At 42.4% G+C, this 20,256-nt stretch overlaps 1 protein-coding gene across 5 annotated transcripts in view; it reads left to right on the top strand.

The window, feature by feature from the left end:
- Positions 1-18,518, top strand: part of AKAP9 (A-kinase anchoring protein 9) — a 1,384,828-nt gene extending 1,366,310 nt beyond the window's left edge. For all 5 annotated transcript variants that reach the window (XM_085631105.1, XM_085631108.1, XM_085631107.1 and 2 more), the window contains 2 exons: positions 6,742-6,869; positions 17,969-18,518. In XM_085631105.1, the coding sequence (XP_085487231.1) occupies positions 6,742-6,869; positions 17,969-18,015 (175 nt within the window). In that variant the 3' untranslated portion in view covers positions 18,016-18,518. The remainder of the gene's footprint in view (positions 1-6,741; positions 6,870-17,968) is intronic.
- Positions 18,519-20,256: the final 1,738 nt, after the last annotated feature.

Genomic DNA, 20,256 nt, shown 5'->3' with positions numbered 1-20,256 from the left:
CTTTTGGCGGTGGAGCCCTCCCTGCCTTGTCCGCTGCTTACGGCTGGGGTGTGTTCTCCTCTCTTCTGTCACTGTCTGTGTTTCTTCAGGGGGGCCCTGCCTCCGGTTCTACCTCTTGTCCCTAGGGGCTGAGGTGGTCCTTGTGTTCCTTGAGGCTTTTCGGGCACTGTCTGCCCCTGCGGGGTGGTGGGGCTTAGGATATCCTGGCCTTTCCCTTCTTGTCCCTGTGACATGTCCCCTGCTGGGGCTCTGTGTCTCTCCAGGTGGGGGGGGTTCTCTCGCAGGCCCTCCTCCCTTCTGGGTATGGCTAGGGTATCTATTCTACGTTAAGGAATCTGCGGCTAGTAGTCTCTATCAGATGTACAAGTTACTTACCTTCGGTAACTCTGTATCTGGTAGAGACGGTTCTAGCTGCAGATTCCTTCACGACCCGCCCTTCCTCCCCGTTCTGCTAGGACCCTCTGCTTGGGTTTCTGCCGTCCTATGCCCAGCAAAAGAGAGGCTTTGGCATAACCTCCAGAGCTGCCGACTTCAGACTTGGTACAGGGTTTGAGTCTCCGCGTCAGTAACACTTTGACTCACATGCCTGCTGCCCTGACAGCCTTAACCGTGTCGAAAAAAATGTTTAAAAATTATAGTGCGCCGATGTTAAAGCTGTGTTCACGGCAGGGGGCCAATTCAATGAATGAAAAATAAATTAATTCAGAGAGTAAGTGGGCATGTAAAAGGGGCAATCACCACAAAGTGAAAAAACACACCCATAGGCTGGACAAAAAGCAATGTTTTACCAATAAAAAGAAAGGGATTCAGAAAGGCACACAAAGGGACAAATGGGAAGTGGTGGGCATGGTCTAAACACCCTGAGTAGATACAGCATGCCTCGCAGGGCAACGCATGCGCGCTACTAGGCTCTACCGAAAAAGAAAGGCTGGGCTTTGCCATTGTTTTAAATGGCATAGTCGAGTTAGCAGTTTAAAACTGCCCTTCCAGTCTGCAGAGGCAAACTGAGAGCCTCGTTTTACCTTTATCACACTCAGGGTGGCACAACCAGTGCTGAAGTCCCTTGGATGATGATGTAACTTACAGGCCCTTGGTACCATATAGTAGGGACTTGCACGAAAGTTAACTTATGCCAATTGGGTCTAAGCCGGTCAAACAAACACATTTTAAGGGCACTGGCACTGAGGTCTGGTTAGCAGGCCTCCATGCACTCTCAGCGTGTAAATACCTACAGCATCAGTTCAAAACTCTGGGGGTGACCATAGGAAAAAAGAGCCATTTCCTTACATGAGGCAACTCCTTATGGGACATTTGTATTTGAGTGGGAGAGACTTTACTAAAATTACATACCTTCATTGTCATAAAATAGAATGTATAGGAATCAGACACATTGTGATGCATGCTCAGAATCCACTTGGCTCAAACAGGCGCAGTGTACAATAATCCCCTTGGAACAGTCTGAACCACCTTCCTTATCAAACCTTTATTGCTCCTTTTATAAAGACAAATTTAAGATGTGACGCTGTATATTAATGCCCCTGTATTCACATTTACTAATCTTAAGAGCAACTTCCAAGTGCCCCATATTTTCTCATCTTTATGTAGGCAACTCCTGGCCAGATAGTATTGTATTGTATTGTATTTTTAATTTGTAAGGCGCAACAGCTACCCAAAAAGGATATCCCGGCGCCAGCTAGGAAGGACCAAGAAGAAGGGAACAATTATTGATTAAACAGCCATGTTTTTAGGCTTTTACGAAAATTCACATATACAGTTTCATTGCGAAGCGTCGCAGGGAGAGAGTTCCATAAAGTGGGGCCTAAGTAGGCAAATGATCGACCGCCCATATGTGACAGTCTAATTCTAGGTACAGAGAACTTCGCCTCAGTGGCAGAGGGGAGCGCACGTAGGGGTGAACCAGAGCCTGCAGGTATTGTGGGGCCGCTCCAGATTTGATTTTGAACATGTAGCTCAGGCCTTTGAACTTAATTATGCTCACCACCCTGAGCCAATGAAGGTCACGCAGAGTGCCTGAGATTGAGGCAATTCTGGGAACCTGACAAATCAGTCTGGTGGCAGAGTTCTGGACTACCTGTAGCTTGTGAGTTACCTCCTTATTGGCCCCAAATAGAGAATGTTGCCATAGTCCAGTCTTGATGTGACAAGAGCTTGGACCACAGTTATCTGGGTGGAGCTGGGCAGCATCTAGGTAATCTTTTTGAGCCATTTCAGTATGGTAAAACAAGTTGCAGCCACCTTTACAGATTGGTTTTTCATAGATAGTGAGTCGTCTATGATGAAGCCTAGATTGTGAATATGGCGAGAAGGTTCAGGGACAGCACCCATTTCAATGGGCCAATGTTGGGGGCCTCAGAGATCTGTATGCTTCCCCAGGATCAAGACCTCCGTTCTCTCCCCATTAAGTTTAAGAAAATTAGCCTGCATCCAAGATGCAATATCCCACAGACCTAGCTGCAAAGCCGAAGTTACAGATGCTTTCTCAGCAGAGAGGGAGAAGATAATCTGGGTGTCATCTGCATAGGAGAACAGGGACAACCCAGCCTCTTCTGCAATGTTGGCTAAAGGTCTGAAATACACGTTGAACAATAAAGGGCTTAAAATAGAGCCCTGGGGTACCCCATAGGGGGAAAAATGCTTATTGGAACATGCGGCTGGAGAGAAGACCTGGAACGTACGGTCTGTTAGAAAAGTAATAAGCCAATTAAGTGCTGTTCCAGTTATACCCAAGGATCGTAAAGCCGCCACTAACACGGTATGAGAGACCGTGTCAAACGCTGCGCTTAAGTCCAGCAGTATGAGGGCTACCGTAGCTCCTGCATCTAGATGGTATCGCAGCCTTTCCATGACTCCAATGAGTGTTGTTTCGGTCGAAAAAACGGCTCTAAAACCTGACTGAGATGGATGTAAAAAAAAATTGTGATTCAACAAATATGGCTAGTTGAGAGTTTATGTGCTTTTCAAGAATTTTTTAAAAGGACGGAAGCCGTAAAGTAGGCCGGTAGTTGGACGGCTGGTCCGGATCAGCGTTGGCCTTCTTTAAGAGAGGAACCACCATTGCGTGCTTCCTTTAGGGAGGCGTTCAGAAGTTCCACAATTATCAGGAGTGAAGGGGGCTTAAGCTGTTGAAGCACCGAAATTGGAAGAGGATCACAAGGTGAACCAGATTTAATGCTATCTAAAATCCGAGTTCATGTGTAGTTGCGACCAGAATTCAAGTGTAGCCCTAGATTCTGATGCCTCTTTTTCTTGTTAAAAGATGGTCCTGGCTAAAAGAGGAAATGAGGATGTTTGTTGAAGGCTGTTGTCCGGTTTCCTGTCCTTCATTTCAGAATATATTTTTCTACTTTATGGAGAAAATATTTGGCCAAGTCTTCACATTGTATATTATTTAGTGCAGGAGGCATGGCTTGGGTTTCAGAGCCCGAAAGCTCTTTAACCATTTTAAAAAGGGTCTTAGAACAATTCAGTGCACTAGAAATATTTGAAGTGACATATTCGGCACGAGCCAATTTGCAGAGAATATGGTAGTCCTTTTTAGCCTTTTTGTATGCGAGTTTCCAGAACTTTGCATTTTGATTTTTCCAATTTCAAGTTCTCAGTGAACCAAGGTGCAGGAGGACGATGGTTGTTCACCTTCTTGATAGAGGGAGGAAGACAGGTATCAATGGCTTTTAAAAGCCACTCTTGAACAGTACTCGAAAGAGTAGTCCGCGTTTGTTTGGTTATAGGAACCTTGGAGGATAAAAGCTTATTAAGGACTTGAATATCTAGTCTTCCCCAATTCCTGGTAGGTTTGCTAATATTAGGGGCAATTGTAGGTAAATTAGCTAAGATCTCAAAGCGGAAGCTGACTGCAAAATGAGCCAACCAGCTAAGGGAAGAGCTGGTGAGCATTGAATATTGGAAAAACTGGAAAAGATAGGGTCCAGTAGATGGCCAGAAACGTGAGTGGGACCAGAGTTGCAGAGTGTACTGTTCCATGCTGCCAGATCATAGATAAATGTAGTGCTATTCACGCATGCAGGATCATCCAAGTGCAAATTAAGTTCGCCCAGAATCAAGCAATTAGCAGTATTTAAAAGAAAAGGTGTTATTGAATCCGCAAAGGATGAAACCTGGTGGCCAGACGGCCCAGGGGGACGTTACAATAATATTCCTGAGAAAGTGAACTTATTAGTCAGGGTAAGCTTAAATAACGCCGCCTCGCAGTTCATAAATGGCAGTTATTCAAATTTACACAGAAAGGATTTCTCTTAAATAATGGCAATACCCCCACCTGGCTTAAGCCTCGTATCGTTCCTGACTATGCCATAGTTAAATGGTAGGGCGGCCGCAATATCAGGGCCAGAACTCGTATGCAGCCATGTTTCAGTTAGAAACACGGCGTCCGTGCTCATAGTAGATGGAATTTTCTGAGGACATGCATCTCTCCATTGCCTTGATCCAGTGTGCCACCAAAAGGGCTTTGACATCTCGCCATTTTTCTGTAGTACACCTGTTGACCAAGCCATCCCCATGTTAAGAAGCACTTTAATGTACCTATTGTGCTTGAAGTAATCAAGCATTTTTAAAAGCCAAACTTCAGGTAGAACAGTAATTCCCAAGCCTACAGCGTCTGAAAGTATTTCAGCCACCCTGAGACAAAAGGCATGAACAGCCCTGCAACTCCAGACAGTGTGTGCAATACACCCCTCTCCAGCATGCGGCAGCATAGAAAGAGTGGGGGAGGATTAACACTGCATATCCCAAAGAGGTTATGTAAACGCTGGTAAACTCTGCAGTGGGAATATTTAAATAGGATTAGCCGAAGACAGAAGAATATGGTGACTTCCTTTGCTGATCTTCATCAGATAAAGCACCCAAGTTGTTTTCCCATGTCAATCTGAGATTTTGAACTGTCTGGTGTGTTGGTGACCCAGGATTTATAAAGCTTTGAAATGTTGAGACCCTGCCAGAGTGGCTTGTAGTGAGCATTAGGTCAAATTAATTAAAGTTGTGCAGCACATCGAAGCCCCTTAGATATTGCTTGACGCACTGTCTCAGCTGAAGTTGCAGAGAAACTGACATTTGTGAAGGTCAAATTCCAGCTGAAGGTCCGGAGAAGCAAACGCGTAATTGTGATGTACCATATCCCCTACTTTAGTAATATTAAGGTTATCCCACCCGCCAAAGCCTTCTAGGTGACAGCTACTTAATTTTGCTGCTATCCTACATTGGTGTCTCTTTTATGAGCCTATCCCCCATCTGATATCCCTCAGGGTGTCATGGGAAATCCTACATATTGTTCTGTAGGTAGGTTCTATAGATGATGTCCAGATGGATAATGAAGTGGATTAACCTCACAAAGGGCCCACTATTCAGCTCCATATGCTGTGTCAGATCTTAGGCCATAGAACCAGTTGTCTATGCTGACCAGATTTGAGGCACAGTAAAACATTTCTGCTAAAGTCATATCCAACCTCCCATCATATGCGGATATGTAGCTTATTGCCATAGAGACATACAAAGTACATAACAGTGCTACCAAGCACAGAAAGAAGTCATGGGGGATTTAATATGAATAATTCTGAAGCTTGTATAAAACCCTGGAGAGAGAAACAATACTAAATAGGGCTGTCTTCTCTACTGTAGATTGAGGAAGATTGACTCCAGTGCACAAGGTATCCATCACTAACCTCGGTCCATTTTAATTTTTGAGACAACCACATTAAGATGCTCCCTGCCAATGGTGTCGAAGGCTTTATTGAAGTGCCCCAGAAGGAGTGCTAATGGGTCATCTAGGTGTTGCATCAGAGCAACGCATTTTGAAGATATGCAATATTGTTGCATTTGGAACGCCACGGCCAAAGAATATTTGATCTGGACGTATCAGAGAGCATATAATACCATTAACCCCGTATTTTGACTTCTTCATTAATAAGTGAAATGGGCTGGCAGAAAGAGCAGTTTCAGTGGTCAGCCTGAATAAAGAAGTACTGTGAAAAGATGTTGACAGTAACGCAAAACATGCCCTGGATAAACTAAAGGCCAAATGGGAAAGAAATGTTGGGAAGCTGGAAGATGACGATTGGCAGGAGGTCATTATAAATCCAAGGGAGGTTGCAGTAGGAACACACTTTCATACTCCTTCAGTTGAACATCTTGCATACAGTCTGCTACTCAAGGACACAGTTTAAATCGTTTGCGCACTGAGTTACCTCAGAATATGGGCAAGATGGCACATTCTACCCTATAACGTTATAAATAGTAATCAGTGAAAAACTCTCCCTAGATTCATAAACTGACAGCATAGTAAAAGGATTTTACTTGACTTTTATTGGTACTGTGATTTAGTAAACAATTTAATGTCACTCCAAGAGCAGCAAGAAAAGGAACGCTAAACAGATATAAAATTCAATCAGTCATAAATCTTTATTTCAGTTAATTAAAACCATAAAACACACAACAACAATTATAGGTAAAACATGAATTACAAGAAATTTCATTTATATGTGCTTGTTTACTTCCTTGTAAAGCCTACATATGATTAAAAACACCATTCACAGCACAGTGATTATAATCCAATGCACGATTAAAGTAGCTGTCACTAGATGATTATTGCAAAATAGGCTTTGCTGGTACTTGTTTATTGAAATGCATAGAAAACGTGTTACTCTACTGGCGTAGGACTCCTTGTTATATCAACGTTTAATGGTCGTGTTTTCCTTTTGATAACGTCAGGTACCATGGTGGTCCAGTGGAGCTAGGCCCATGTTCCCATCTGCAGAATTATGATCCTGATAGAGCGCTTACAGACTACATAAATCGGCTGGAGTCACTGCAGCGGCGGCTTGGAAGTGTACATTCTGGTACTTTATTTTGATTTTTGGTCTAATGAGTTTTGTGTCACCTGAACTAAAATACTTGTGAAATCAATTACCAAAAGTTAAATGAAAACGTTGCTGGATGTGCATAAGTGAACGTGTATATATGAGGGACCTGATTGAAGGTGTGTTCTATAAATCGAGGCATTCACAATATTCATGCTTAAAATGGTGACATTTAGTGTGATTTCTTTGTTAAATGTTTCAAAATGTAGTATTTTATTACTTTTGTCTGTGAAATGTATATATTAGACTGGTGAGATCATGTTTATACGCAATTGATGACCATGAAAACATTTTCATTAAGACATGCAACAGAGTGTCGCAGTTTAGTGTAGTCGGTGCCTTTAACTCTAGGTCTCCAAGACTGGGGGCTTAAAGTGAAGCAATTATGGTGGTGATGACAGGCATAGGAAGTTTCATTAAGAGTGCCCCAATGATACTAGAGTGATAGATACACAAGCATTACTCGTGGTGTGTGCAGCTTTGTTGAAATATATATGTAAGCATTAGGAATCAGGGACAGTTGTGTGTGAGAAACATTAAGATTCAGGGTCAATGTATTCTAGATCTTCCCTGTAAGAAATAATGAATCCAAGTGATTTAGCATTGGCAGAGACGAAAGGAGAAAGTCATCAATTGCATTTTGTTAATCAAACTCACAATCTACACATCTAGTTTGCCACCGTAATGAACATACATTCCTTTTTTGGGAGTTAGTTTTAGGTAGGTGATAGGCAACCACGGCTCAATGGGATATAGGCAATGTTTTAGCTGTTGTATGCCAGTTGCAGAGGATACACTAATATTGAGTTGCATTTCATTCACATATTTGTGATGGGCAATAGTATGATAGTCTGGTAGCAGATATTAAATAGCATTGGGGCATCCTAGAGTTACCTTAATTTTGACTGAGGTAAGGACATAGGGTAGCCTGAGGACAGTGTTAGGGATGCTTATACTTGTTGTGGTCAATGGTGAGGACAAGGAGGACAAAGGCCAGTGTTTCTACTTGTCTCTAATTCCGGCCCATTGTGACGTTTTTGTAGAACTGTAGGAAAAGTTACTTACCTACAGTAATGATGTATCTGGTAGAGACATAGTCTAGCCACAGATTCCTTAACTTTTAAATTCTTCCCAGGCATCAAACGGGATCTGGAAAAAAAATTGCAGTCCCTCTGCGTGCTGGGGGATGGTGTTGTATGGCTCCATGATGACATCGACTCCAGTTGCGACATCAGTGGAGCCATATAAGTTTCCAGAGGTGTGCAGACGTCAGTTTCTTCTATGAAACCTTCTGCGCCAGAACGCAGAGCCACTCTAGAAACTGGCTGTGGAAACTGTGTGCCAAAAAGAAAAAAATTATTTGAAGCAATGAATAGAAAGTAGCAATAAATGCTATGTCAACACCAGCCAAGGACTTTAAGGAAAAGAACAAATGAATCAATGAAGCACAAGCTATGTGAAACCTTGCGCACTGGCGTATAAACCAGCCAAGCAAAAGAAAACACCTCTCTCTTTACCAGTCACTCACAAATGGAAATGAATGGTAAGGTAATATCACAAGACCTATGAGACAAGACTACATGGTTTGTTGAGCCACGCCACTACATGAAACAGTGATCACTGGAGTATAAAACCAGTACTGAAAAGGGGAATAACCCCTACATCAGAGCAGGGATGATGGGCAGGGTGTTAAGGATTCTACAGCTAGATTGTGTCTCTATCAGATACATTGTTACCGAAGGTAAGTTACTTTTCCATCTGATAGAGACATCTAGTTGCTGATTTCTTAACGTTTGAATTAAATACCTCAGCTATACCCAACCCAGAGGTGGGCCTGCGAACCAATCCTGCAAACCTTTTCTGAGAAGACCAGCTGGCCTAAACTAAAAAGACCAGACACATGTAGGAAAGACTATTTATATGAATCATGGCAAGGACCACAGGTAGGTCAAGTGAAACCTCCTGCAGGCACAGCAAAATGTGACTCAGAGAAGGAGTATAAACTTCATCCAAAACCAACCATCAGTGGTACCAACAAGTACATGACCCCAAGGATGAAGTGAAACCATGGATTAGGAAGGTCGAAGGTGAAACGAACGCCAATCCAATGTAAGGTTCTCGATAGCAAGACAGTGAGAACTAGGGACTCATAACGGACCGCGGATCTCGAGAAAAATCTGCAGGAACAGGATGAACAGAGTGAAAGACGCCACAGTCATTAATTGTTTAGGTCTCGCCTAGCGTACGCAGCGCATGCGTTGCTTCGCCTTGGCGAGACTCTATTGTTGTGGGTTTTGCTAGCGAAGGGAGACAAACCATGTGCGCGTACGGACAGGCGATGTGCACGCGCATGGCGTCTCCTCTTAGCTTTCAGTTCATGTGCGCGCGCACCGCACACGTCTCTTTTGCTAGTGGGCTTGTTTTTACAACCGTGCGCTCTGCAGCGATTTTACGAGGCTGGCTTGTTTATTCATTTTGCTCTGTTCCATATTTACAAACATGGACGCGAATCAGGCTCTACCGTTTTTCGCTTTTACTACATGGGCAAGAGTTCAGCAGAGAGAGGTAAATCACAACCTGACAGAGAGAGAGACCCGGTACATCCCTGCGATGGTAAACTACAGAAGGAATCACAAGTCCACAATTGTCATTAGTATGTACATTTTAAAAGCCCGGTCAAAAACTATCAATACATCGTACTTAATTTATCACGTTGGAAAGATTGATGCTCGCAAATGTGAAACATTGGTTCTGAGTGCCCTTTAAAAAAAGGCGATGACGAAAATACTCAAGGACAACTTCAGCAAAATGCATAGCCTAGAAATTAATTATTTTATTTTTATCAGATCTGCAACGGCCTGCTCAGTCCATTCTGGTTGATTGCCATTTTAATGAAGGAAAGGTATAGACCGTTTATGTAAAGAGACACTTCAGAATTAACTAGATGTAAAGATAGATTAGCATTTTTGCTTTATTGACAGAAAGCCATTAACCAAGCAACCTATAGACACGGTCACTGAAAGTTAATCAAAGTGCATAGTAATTCGGCGGTGCTTTGCGTGACACTCATACGAGCGTAGTGCTTCTGTTCATGGGTTTTTTGGTTGTAAATGGTATGGAGTGTGCATTAGGCCTCCGTGTGTACTGCTGTTAACAGGTTTCCGTACTCTGCTGTGATTAAATAGAGAAAAGGGAGCGACGCTTAACATCTCATAAAGCTCTCCATAAAAAGGCACATAAAAGTCATTATGAAGCCGAGATGGTGGCTCGGTGAGTGGAGAGCTCGCTGCTGACAGCTGGTGTGATCTGAGGTTCACCAGTGCTATTTCCGACAAGGCCGGTGCATCCTCCCACCATTTTGAGATTGGTGAATTCAGCACCAATAAACTGGGTGAGGGCAACGTGTTGTTTTGTGAGATTGTATTTTAAACACACTTCGGGCCTCAGTAAAGCAAATATCAAGCATTATGAAGGAAAAGGATAGGTGAAAATATTCAGATACAATAATATCTACTGTGTTGGAGTAAGCAGCTAAGGCTTGGCTCTCTGTCATGATACACTCATGTGGAATGTTACTAGCTGTATTGTAAAAACGGAAAATGCATTAAAAATGAGTTTAAAAAAATTTGGAATAAAAAATAAGGAATATTGCTTAGACTTGCTAAGTGACACTCCTTTTTGGGAGGGAAAAACCACAGGTAAGTACAAATTAAATAGAGAAGATAAAAGGATAACAGGTTTAGATCATTGGGAGCCATTCAGCATCTGTTCTGTCCTCGTCTAATTTTTGTTTCCATAAGGTTATCACTGCAGCAGTTGCTTCAACCGACTACCCATCAACCGGTAAGCGATTAACATTAAGCCAACGTGGAATAAAATATACAATCTGGAAAGCTTCGCTCAAAGTGCGTGCACATTTCTTAATATACATTTGACTACATGAAAACAATCTCGGTATTTAAATCAGTGAATATCTGCAGTTTTTATAGGGTACTCTATAGAAAATAGGATCAGATAGGAGCAGTGCTTGTGAGGGAAAAGAAAGTTGCAAATACTGAGACGATTTGAAACCTCTACTGAGTTATGGCTGTTGTCACATATCTCTCAGTGTGTCAGGGGAATTACTGATACTGCATCTTATGACAATAAAACCAGTCAATGGGCTCAGTTCTTCAATGGCACTCTTTTGAACACCCGGAAGTCAGTCAGTTTGATCATCCCATGGCACATATTGCTCCTAATCCAGGCTAAAGTGCTATTACTCAGGGCCTCCAATGATTCTTTGGGAACAGATAGCAGGGTGATGGTTCACCAATGTTTACCCAGTTCCCTCATTTGTCCATTTTTTTCCAGGAGTCATATTATTGGAATTCCAGACTTTTTTGAGCCACATGAGCTTTTAGCAGGGAGTAACTCTTATGCCTTAGCAGTCAGTGGGTTCGTATGGTGGGCCTTTTACTTGGCACAGTTGCAACTTGCAGTTGGTATCTTGAGTAGATGGTCAGTCACTGGCATTCATTCCTTTACTTTGCCCCAAGGGCCGGTTGCTCACTTGTTGATCAACAGACGAATTAGGAGAAGCTTCACAAATGTGGAATTTATCAATGGCCTCAGGCAGAGTGGAGCAAAACTTCAGGATTTTGAGATGTAGGAATTACATTTTCTACATTCATAAGATGGGACCAACCTGATTTTATGCCATAAAGTGGGCTTGATGCAGGCTGAAGTTCTTTAATGCCAATGATCTCTGACTGACTCAGTTGCTTTGGACAGCTCGGACAGTTCTTCCTTGAGGTGGGCTATTTCAGTTGATGGAGTTTGCAACTAATGCCTGTGCTGCATACATAGTAGGGTGGTATGGACATCTGATTCTCCTATTTTTCTTAAGGAGTATCGAAATGGTGATCCCAAATAAACTTAGTCACACAATATCAATAGTGGATTCTATTTCATCTGGGGTGGCTAGTAGTCTTCATTCACCCTTCCCTTTCTTGCCTGCCTGAGACCTCTCACCCGGAAGTTGCTCTGGCAACTGAGTTACAGTTGTTGATGCCCGATACTCGTCCACAACTCTTTTGAAAATTATGAAATTTCGTTGAAATCACAGAGAAGGGTCAAAGACAGAATCTAGGAAGTTTGTACTCCGCTTGCACACTCCAGTCCAGGGCAAAACCAGGAAGGTCAAGCAGGAATATATCACTTGAGTGGTGGTATGACAAGTATTATGTAAAAATGATTAAGGTGAAAGACAGCGGACAAGGGGGACAAATTAGGGCATATGTTCCAGCGGTAAAGGAAACAGGCAATGTGGCACAAGAATTGAACAAGGAGGTTCGAAGGCCAGGAAGGCAGAGAGAAAACGTAATTGCAAAACGCGAAAATACAAGGAAATTAAAACAGTTGGGGAACTGTAAGGACATATGGACAGCAATAAACTGAAGCATTTTCTTTGCTTGATTGTGCCATCAGTTGATCTCAGTGTTGAAAATGTCACAACTGTTTTCCACTTTGTGGGACAGAATTCAAGAGTACCTCCAGTGCACATACGTAAGTTTCGCTGTGGCAGATCTTTCTTGACCAGGTCAAGATCGGGAGTTCCCGTATGAGAGAATATTGGAAAGGTGACACTTTGTAAGAACTTGCTGGAACTGTAACTATTCCTGCTAACCATGTTGTCCCTCATTTACAAATCAATATGTGTATCTAAATTACAGTGTAAGGGCTAGTGATTCTTAGAATCGGGATCTGTGGCCATTTACACCCACATCCGAAAGTACGATCAGGTAGCACCTTTAAGTAGGGAAGATTTTCTGTAGGTGGACATTGTAATTTAAGGATGGGAACATGGGCAGAGGGTATGAAATACATATTCACAGATTTGTAACTTTGGAAGTGTTGCCAAAGAATGTCAGTGTGCATTCTTACCATGTTCAGCCACACAAGGAAACACACGAGCACAGACTCCAATTGATGTATACGTTTATTCCATCAAAACAAGGTCCAAATGACGCGTTTCGGTCTCTGACCTGCGGCCTTGATAACGTGCTATGTGCAAATAACGTCTTAAATAGGTAAGTATTTCTACACATTTTAAATTTTTTACATTTTTTCACCACAGCGTCCATTTCAATCAGGCTCCTGAAGGTCACATGTTGATGACTACTAGATGACACATCACATTATCAAAGAACTTTGTAAACCGACTCGCTCAGTGATGTCTAAACACAAAGGAGAGAACATAATAGCAAAAATAACAAGCATTTGCAATGCAATAGGTCTCGCATGTGCGAGACTTTGAGCTACTGGCATTGTAGATAACAAACCTTTTATCTATGTGTTGGTTTTGAAAACAGATATATAAAAGGCATTGTCATTTACAATGCCAATAGCTTAAAATTTCGCAAATGCGAGACCTATTGCATTGCAAATGCTTGTTTTTCTTTTTATACTATGGTGTCTGCCACACAAATGTGGCATGATTAAAGTACCCTCTTATTCATAGCTGCAGATGGATGATCATATTTTGCCACGTGTAACAATCGCCGACAGAATATAGGGGCCTTGAGTGTGAGAGACCCGAAGACAAAGGATTTCTAAACGAGGTTATAGCAGAACATGGATAAAGAAGTATCCATGGAAATGTTGGACAGAGAAACAAAGAAGAACAAGGACTGCTAGAATCAAGACCTATCCTTAAATAAAAATAATTCCTGCCAGAGTGAACTGCGAGGCTCACCTAACATGTAACCCCACAGAGGTGGAAAGGATGAACAAGATCATAAATACGCTGCAAGCTAGAAAATACATTTCTAAAACCTAACACCAACTGTATTCCAACAAAAAAGGTAATGATTATTAAGATACACATCTGCCATAAATATGTGTATCCACATATATACAAAACACCTATGCAAATCTGTATGTTCATTGCCCAATAAATGTGTGCATCATTATACAGACCCCATATATAAAATGACCAGTGAAGAAGAAACTCACTGTCTCCTAACCAGAGACAGGACAAAAATATTGCTTCATAATCTGCACCCTTACAAAGAGCAAAATTATATCCAGAATGTACAACCAGAAAACCTGCCTGTACATAATAAAAATTCGCACTCCTAAAATAGATGGGAGTTGGAGCTCCACAACAGGACATAATAACAGAGCACTGAAGGGAGAGACCGAAATGAGTTCTTTCTTCAAACGTCTACATGGCTTTAGCCCATCAGTAAATCATATGAGGATCACTCCAAGAAGAAAGGGAAAAGCTGACAACTACAAAATCCAGTAATTAGCAGCACTTCCCAACCGAACATACTTGAGAGTGATCAGTGTAATGTGTTGTCGAAGGAAGAACACTAAAAAAGATGTTTCTTGTAACAGAAAACCACTAAAATTTAACACAAACAACGTAGACGTAAGAAACACCAAATATTTACATAGATGGATACACCCTTTATCCTACAGGAGAAGCATGGAAAACCTTCAAGAATAAGAATACCTTGATGCCATACAAATGGAAGGCATGAAGAATAAATAAGTCACAATCTGTAACGAAGGAAGAATACACCCAGAAACAAGTGGAGGAAAAAAACACTCCAAAAGAAGGGAACTAAAAACTGTTAACCATCACATCTAAGGCATACAACTTGCTGAAATAAGGCAAGAAGTTACCGAAAGAAAACTGTGAACCAAGAAACTGAAGTTCCAATGAAATAACAGGTCAGGTCCTGCACCAACAGAGACCCACACCTACTAAAAGGAAAAGACAATAAGCCTACTGCAAATGTTTCTACAAGCAGGTAACACAGGTAATCAATTTCACCTGAGAAGAAAGCATAGAACCAAATCTCTTGAGTGAGGATTTCCTCAACAGAGATAACCAAAACACCTACTGACGGGTAGGAAAAACCCCATGTAGGGTCTCAAAGAAAGACAACCTGTCATCAACAGCAAACATACCCTAAAAAATAAGACCTGCAAAGGCAGGGACACCACATTTGGTGATGTTACACTGAAAATACCATATCATAATGCAGTTTTGAGCCAAATTACAAACCAAGATGAGCCTTCTGTACAGGATCATCTCCACTAAAATAAAACAAAAGTTGAAAGAAGGGAACAGGGCTAAGGATCTGAGCCACCCCGACTGTCCCTAAACCTATGCTAAGCAGCATCTACATGGGCACCAAACAAATGAATGCCATCAAACAGCATGTCAATTAAAACTTACTGGACTGCCTCTGAAAATCCAGTAGAATGAAGCCAAGCTAGCTGGCGTAACGCCGCATAAGACGCCATGGCTCGACCAATCGAATCAGTGGTGTCCATTCTACACCTAGTGATTGATCTAGCTGCTTGTTGTCCATCCGAAATCAATTAATTCAGTTTGTTCCTATTGGCCTCCAGAAACAATGGCAATAGCTGTTCCAACCAATTCCATAAGGCATGAGAAAAATGTCCAAGGACACAAGTTGTGTTAATGGAACGTAACGCCGCTCTGGTGGAAGAGAACATACATTTCCCACAAGAGTCTTGCTTTAGGGAATCTTTGTCAATCGGAGTATGAGGAAGACTATCCACATCGTGGGAAGCTGTAGCAGTCTGTACCATAAAACTGTGGTGTGTTCGTTGATAAAGAAGACAAGCAGGATCATCAGGGCAGGGTGGTGCTTGTGGGCAATAGCACGGTCCACAGGCGCCCCAGTATCAGGTCTAGCCTGTGCCACCAGTAAAATATCATGTAATGGCTTGCAAAAGGGTAACCCTGGCCTAGCTGATATGGGGTGATGCCCCGAAACCGGTCCTAGGATGCTTGCTTCCAGTCCAGGGAGGACCTGGCTTGGCAGTTCGGGCTGGACTGTTACCATGAGGCACAGAGTCAAGACTGATTTGCATATGGCTGAGTTCAAACTGGAAAGGCATGGTGAGCAAAAAAACAATGGATTTAGGCCCAGATCTCTGAACTGGGGTGAATGTATGACATTGTTCTGCATTCTGTCCATCAACTGTTGTTTTTGCATCAATCCCTGACTTACCTGGATAAAGAACCTCAATGGTTTCTAGACCAAAGGCAGATTCAAATGTAAAACCTCAGCCACCCTTTTTAACATATCTGCCAAGGAAGAGTTGGTCTCCGAGGCAGGGCCAGAAGGAGATAGAAGGCCAGAAGCCGGGGATAATTCTAACCCGCTTACTTTTCCTAACACAGAAATCCTGCTATTCATCAAAGGAGGATCTGTTGGAACTGGTTGCCCAAAAAGAACCCCTTCCTTATTTCCTTCCACAAACTGTTCTTGTGAAGCCCCCACAGAACCATGAATTATCGGCTTCATAAACGGCGTTAATCGATGTTGACACTGCGCCTTATCAACCTCGGGATGAGAAAGTGGAAGGGTGTCTTACAGTGGCGACGCTGACAAAGTGAGTCAAGGGGATGTCAACGCCTCCAGACTCTCAGCAGGGTTGTGCACCAACTCCGGTTTGGACCCCACCGTCGCCACGAAACATATGCCAGTGAAACAACTGACATCGCTTCAGAGTCAGTCGGCGACACAGGTGTGAACCCCGAAGGGCTCTGCACTAGCCTCACTGTGTCTAAGGGTCTAACTGCAACAGAGGATGAATCAGTTGGCTGGGACACAGTCAGTACACCCATCATCTCCTTGGGGCTCGGAGATGCTCCAGGGGAATGAAGACCAAAATATGATATGAAGAGCATCATAATACTCTTTCATCTGGGCCCGAGTCGCCCCGGCTCCAGGAAAGGCGGAGAGGCACGGAAGCGACTCTTGCACGGAGTCCTCAGCACAAGGTCATGAAGAGCCGCTTGAAACTATGTAGTGAGTTGAAGAATCCCTGTAAAGCCTAGACTTTTATCGCTTACGACAACGCTTACCGAGGAATGTCGACTTGGACTGTTTTCGCCGTTCATGGTATGGAGAGCAATGCACACGAGAACTGCTTCTGGAACGGCTCCATTGCCGAGCCATAGCTGACCAATGCTTAGGAGAACTGGAGTTCTGTGACAACCCCGTCATCAGGAGCTTCATTCGTTGCTCCCGCAGCTCCTTTAGTTTCAGCCATTGTCAGGCGTCACACTGTTCAGCGTCGTGGTGCTCGCCCAAGCACCACATGAATATAGAATGAGGATCTGTACCCAACATCTGTCGAGCACAAGATCCACAGAATTTAAACCCAGAAGGCATAGAGAGCTGGCACACTTTAAGATTAAAAATCGTTACAGCTGGACAAAAAACGGCCAGAGATGCGCTTCTCCGGATCCACATTACAGCACGGGAAAGGAGAAACTGATGTCCACGCCGGAGGCGACTTATATGGCTACACTGACGTCACAACCAGAGTCAACGTCATCATGGAGCCGTACAACGCTGTCCGCTAGGGCGCAGAGGTACTGCTGAAAAATTTCAGGAATCTGCGGCTAGATGCCTCTATCAGGTAGTTTGTTACTGCATAGGGGCATAAACCATTTTTTAGGCTTGCAATGGAGATTTATTTTAGAGCTGCAGTAAAACTACTTAGTTATAATTTTGCCTAGGATTGGAAGGGAAGTAATGGGCTGATAGTTTGCATGAGCATTAGGTTCCAATTTGTGCTTTTTCGAAGAAGGTGTGTGTCTCGTATTCAGCACTTTTAGTAAGGTTCTCATCTGGAGGAAGGTGTTCGCGATGTTAGGGTGGGAGAGACGGCTGTGTGACAGGAGGATTGGATAGTCGATGAGGCAAGTACATCATCATAGGTTGTTGCTTTGAGCAATGGAAGGATGTCCATTAGGTCATCTTTGGTAAAAAGTAGCAAGGATTGCCATCGTAGGGTATTCCAATCTGGTGTGTGTGGTGTGAATGTGCTTGACCAATTAAAGAGGTAGATTATGTTGCATATGGTTTTAGTTTTGAGGCTGCATAAGTGTTTTTTTTAAGTTGGTTTCCTTTTCAATTGAGTGGGTGGATGACAGAGCGTTTTACAGCTTTAAATATAGTTTTGGAATCATTTTCGACCTCCGTATATGTATTTATTCACTATATATATTTATTTAATATTCTTTATCTTTCTCACAGGCTCCACTAGCGTTCACAAACAGGTGCACCACGTGACAAGAAGATAATGCACATCCAGCACTTGTAGTGTCATCAGATGATTTGCCTTTTGTAAATTTGTGCTTCTGTTTTTTGTATTATGTGTATATTGTGGGACCAACATGAATGAACACAGGAGTACTGTTGACAACAGATCCTTTAGGAATACTGATGTCTGAGAGGACTGGAAACGATGTATATAGAAAAAAGGGTTGTTGTGTTCATACAGAATCAGCCATTAAATTACATGTACATTTGTGGAATGCTAATTTAAATGATTAACTTATGTATTTATCAAACGGGTGAAACGACGACACTTTTGTGGGTTACTGAATTGCTGATTGTGTAGCCTCGCATGTACCGCTCTCTTCATGCAAGGCTGCCAGAGTTACACTACTCTGTCCTAATATATTTGCTATGGCGCTGCGGACGGAGCATATCCTTTGTAGAGAACTATTTTTGTAATGGTAGAAGTTTTGAATTTTATGGGTATTTTGTCAAGCAACTGAAATAAAACTGAATTCCACCATTTTATCTGTGTATTTGTTTAAAGCTGTAAATTTGATAAAGAACGTGATTGCATCTAGCTAATTACCTATTCACAGCCAACGATTGCTAAACATAAAAAAATCTGAACTTCTTAAACGAAAACCACAAAGGCTCTCATTTTAAGGCAGAATCTGGAGACCGGCGAATGGCCGATGGGTAAGATGCAAGGTTAGTTAAGGCACAGTTAATCTGAGGAACGTAAGGAATGAATGATCATCCGGTCTCAGAAGTATTGAGGAAAATTATTCAAAATTATCAACAGTTTTACTGTTGGAAGTTTCTTCTAGGTAAGGATGTGGCGTTCACCATCCCTGGGGGACTTCATACCATTCATGGTTTTTACTAATCATAAATGCATTTAACACACCACTGTTATTTAAAAGTTACTGAGGTTGACATCCTGGCGAAAAATAATAATTTATGCAGGTGAATCTATTAAAGATCCTGTGTTGGAGAAACATTATCAGAGAAAAAGTATCCCTAGCTAGTATAAACATTCCTGGTCCATGTTCCTCATTCCCCAGTGATTAATAAATACTTGGCAACTCTTGATCACTCTGTTTTTCCAGCTGGCCCTTTCCCCACTAAGTGATTTAAAAGCTGTGTTACAACAATTTTCTAAGCTAAAGGATTCAAAGTGAGTCCAACAGATCATATCCACCATTCTCCATGTGGTGTTCATGCCACTCAGCGTTTTCTACATGGGCTGCTCACTGAATGCTAATGGCACACTGAGATAAGCCCTTGCACCTTCACCCCTTCAGTGTAATAAGCCCATGCCTTTTTGTGTCACTTGATTGAAAGTCTGCCCTACTTGCTACCTATGATCATAATTCTGGAATTACCCTCTTTTCCTCCTTTATGCATTTGTTTCTCTATTCCTCAGCCCATACTTATGTGCGCTTACTTGTCCTACCTGTTATGACATCCTTCTCCCCTACTTCTGCAAGGCCTCCATCCACAAGCATCCCCTCCTCATTTCAGACTTCCACCTAGTCCCCGACCTTATTAATGTTCTATTTCTAAGCTTACGAATCATATTGCAGAGAGGTGTACCCTCTAAGGGGCATGATTGGATGATAGAGCTGAATTCATCATCAGAATTTACTTCTGCTGTCAATTTGAAGATGATCATTTTGTTTGCTTATCAGCTGCATGAGCCAGCGAGCAGTATGGCTGCCTTGAGAAGTGGAGCTATTCATTTCGAAGAGATACACATGGCAATGTAATGCTTTTAATGTGTCTTAAATAAGAATATAGTCTACGGTGTTTAGTTTTCTCTAGCAGCAACACAGATGGGAGGAGGGCTATGAGGAATGTATTGCTGTTTTCCAGTCCTAGCGCTTACCCTTTCCCTTTTTGTCATTTACTTTAGACTTCAGAGTGCAGTTTTGTGTTTGAGAGCAGTATGGGATGCCCATGGCTTCGCTAATGTTCATGCATTTTTAGGTTTGGCTTGACACTTAGCTGTTGCAGACCTTACATAATCAACAAACGAGAACTTTTAATGTACTGCTGAGAGAGGGTCTAGTCTCCTCCCACATGTGGGTTCCCCTGAGTACAGGATTCGATTGGGCCAGATATTCTGTCTTTCCAACTAAAAAGGGATCTTGTATTGCAATTTTTGGCTTGTGGCAAATCTTATACTCAATACAGCTGAACTGAGTTGGTTATGGTGGCAAGACAATGATCATTGCTATAGGCCTGATCTGTTTATTATG

This window comes from Triturus cristatus, chromosome 10 (assembly GCF_964204655.1).
Source record: "Triturus cristatus chromosome 10, aTriCri1.1, whole genome shotgun sequence".
In the NCBI taxonomy this organism is placed as follows: domain Eukaryota; kingdom Metazoa; phylum Chordata; class Amphibia; order Caudata; family Salamandridae; genus Triturus; species Triturus cristatus.
The sequence above is the reverse complement of the archived record's forward strand: the minus strand, read 5'-3'. Positions and strand labels throughout refer to the sequence as shown.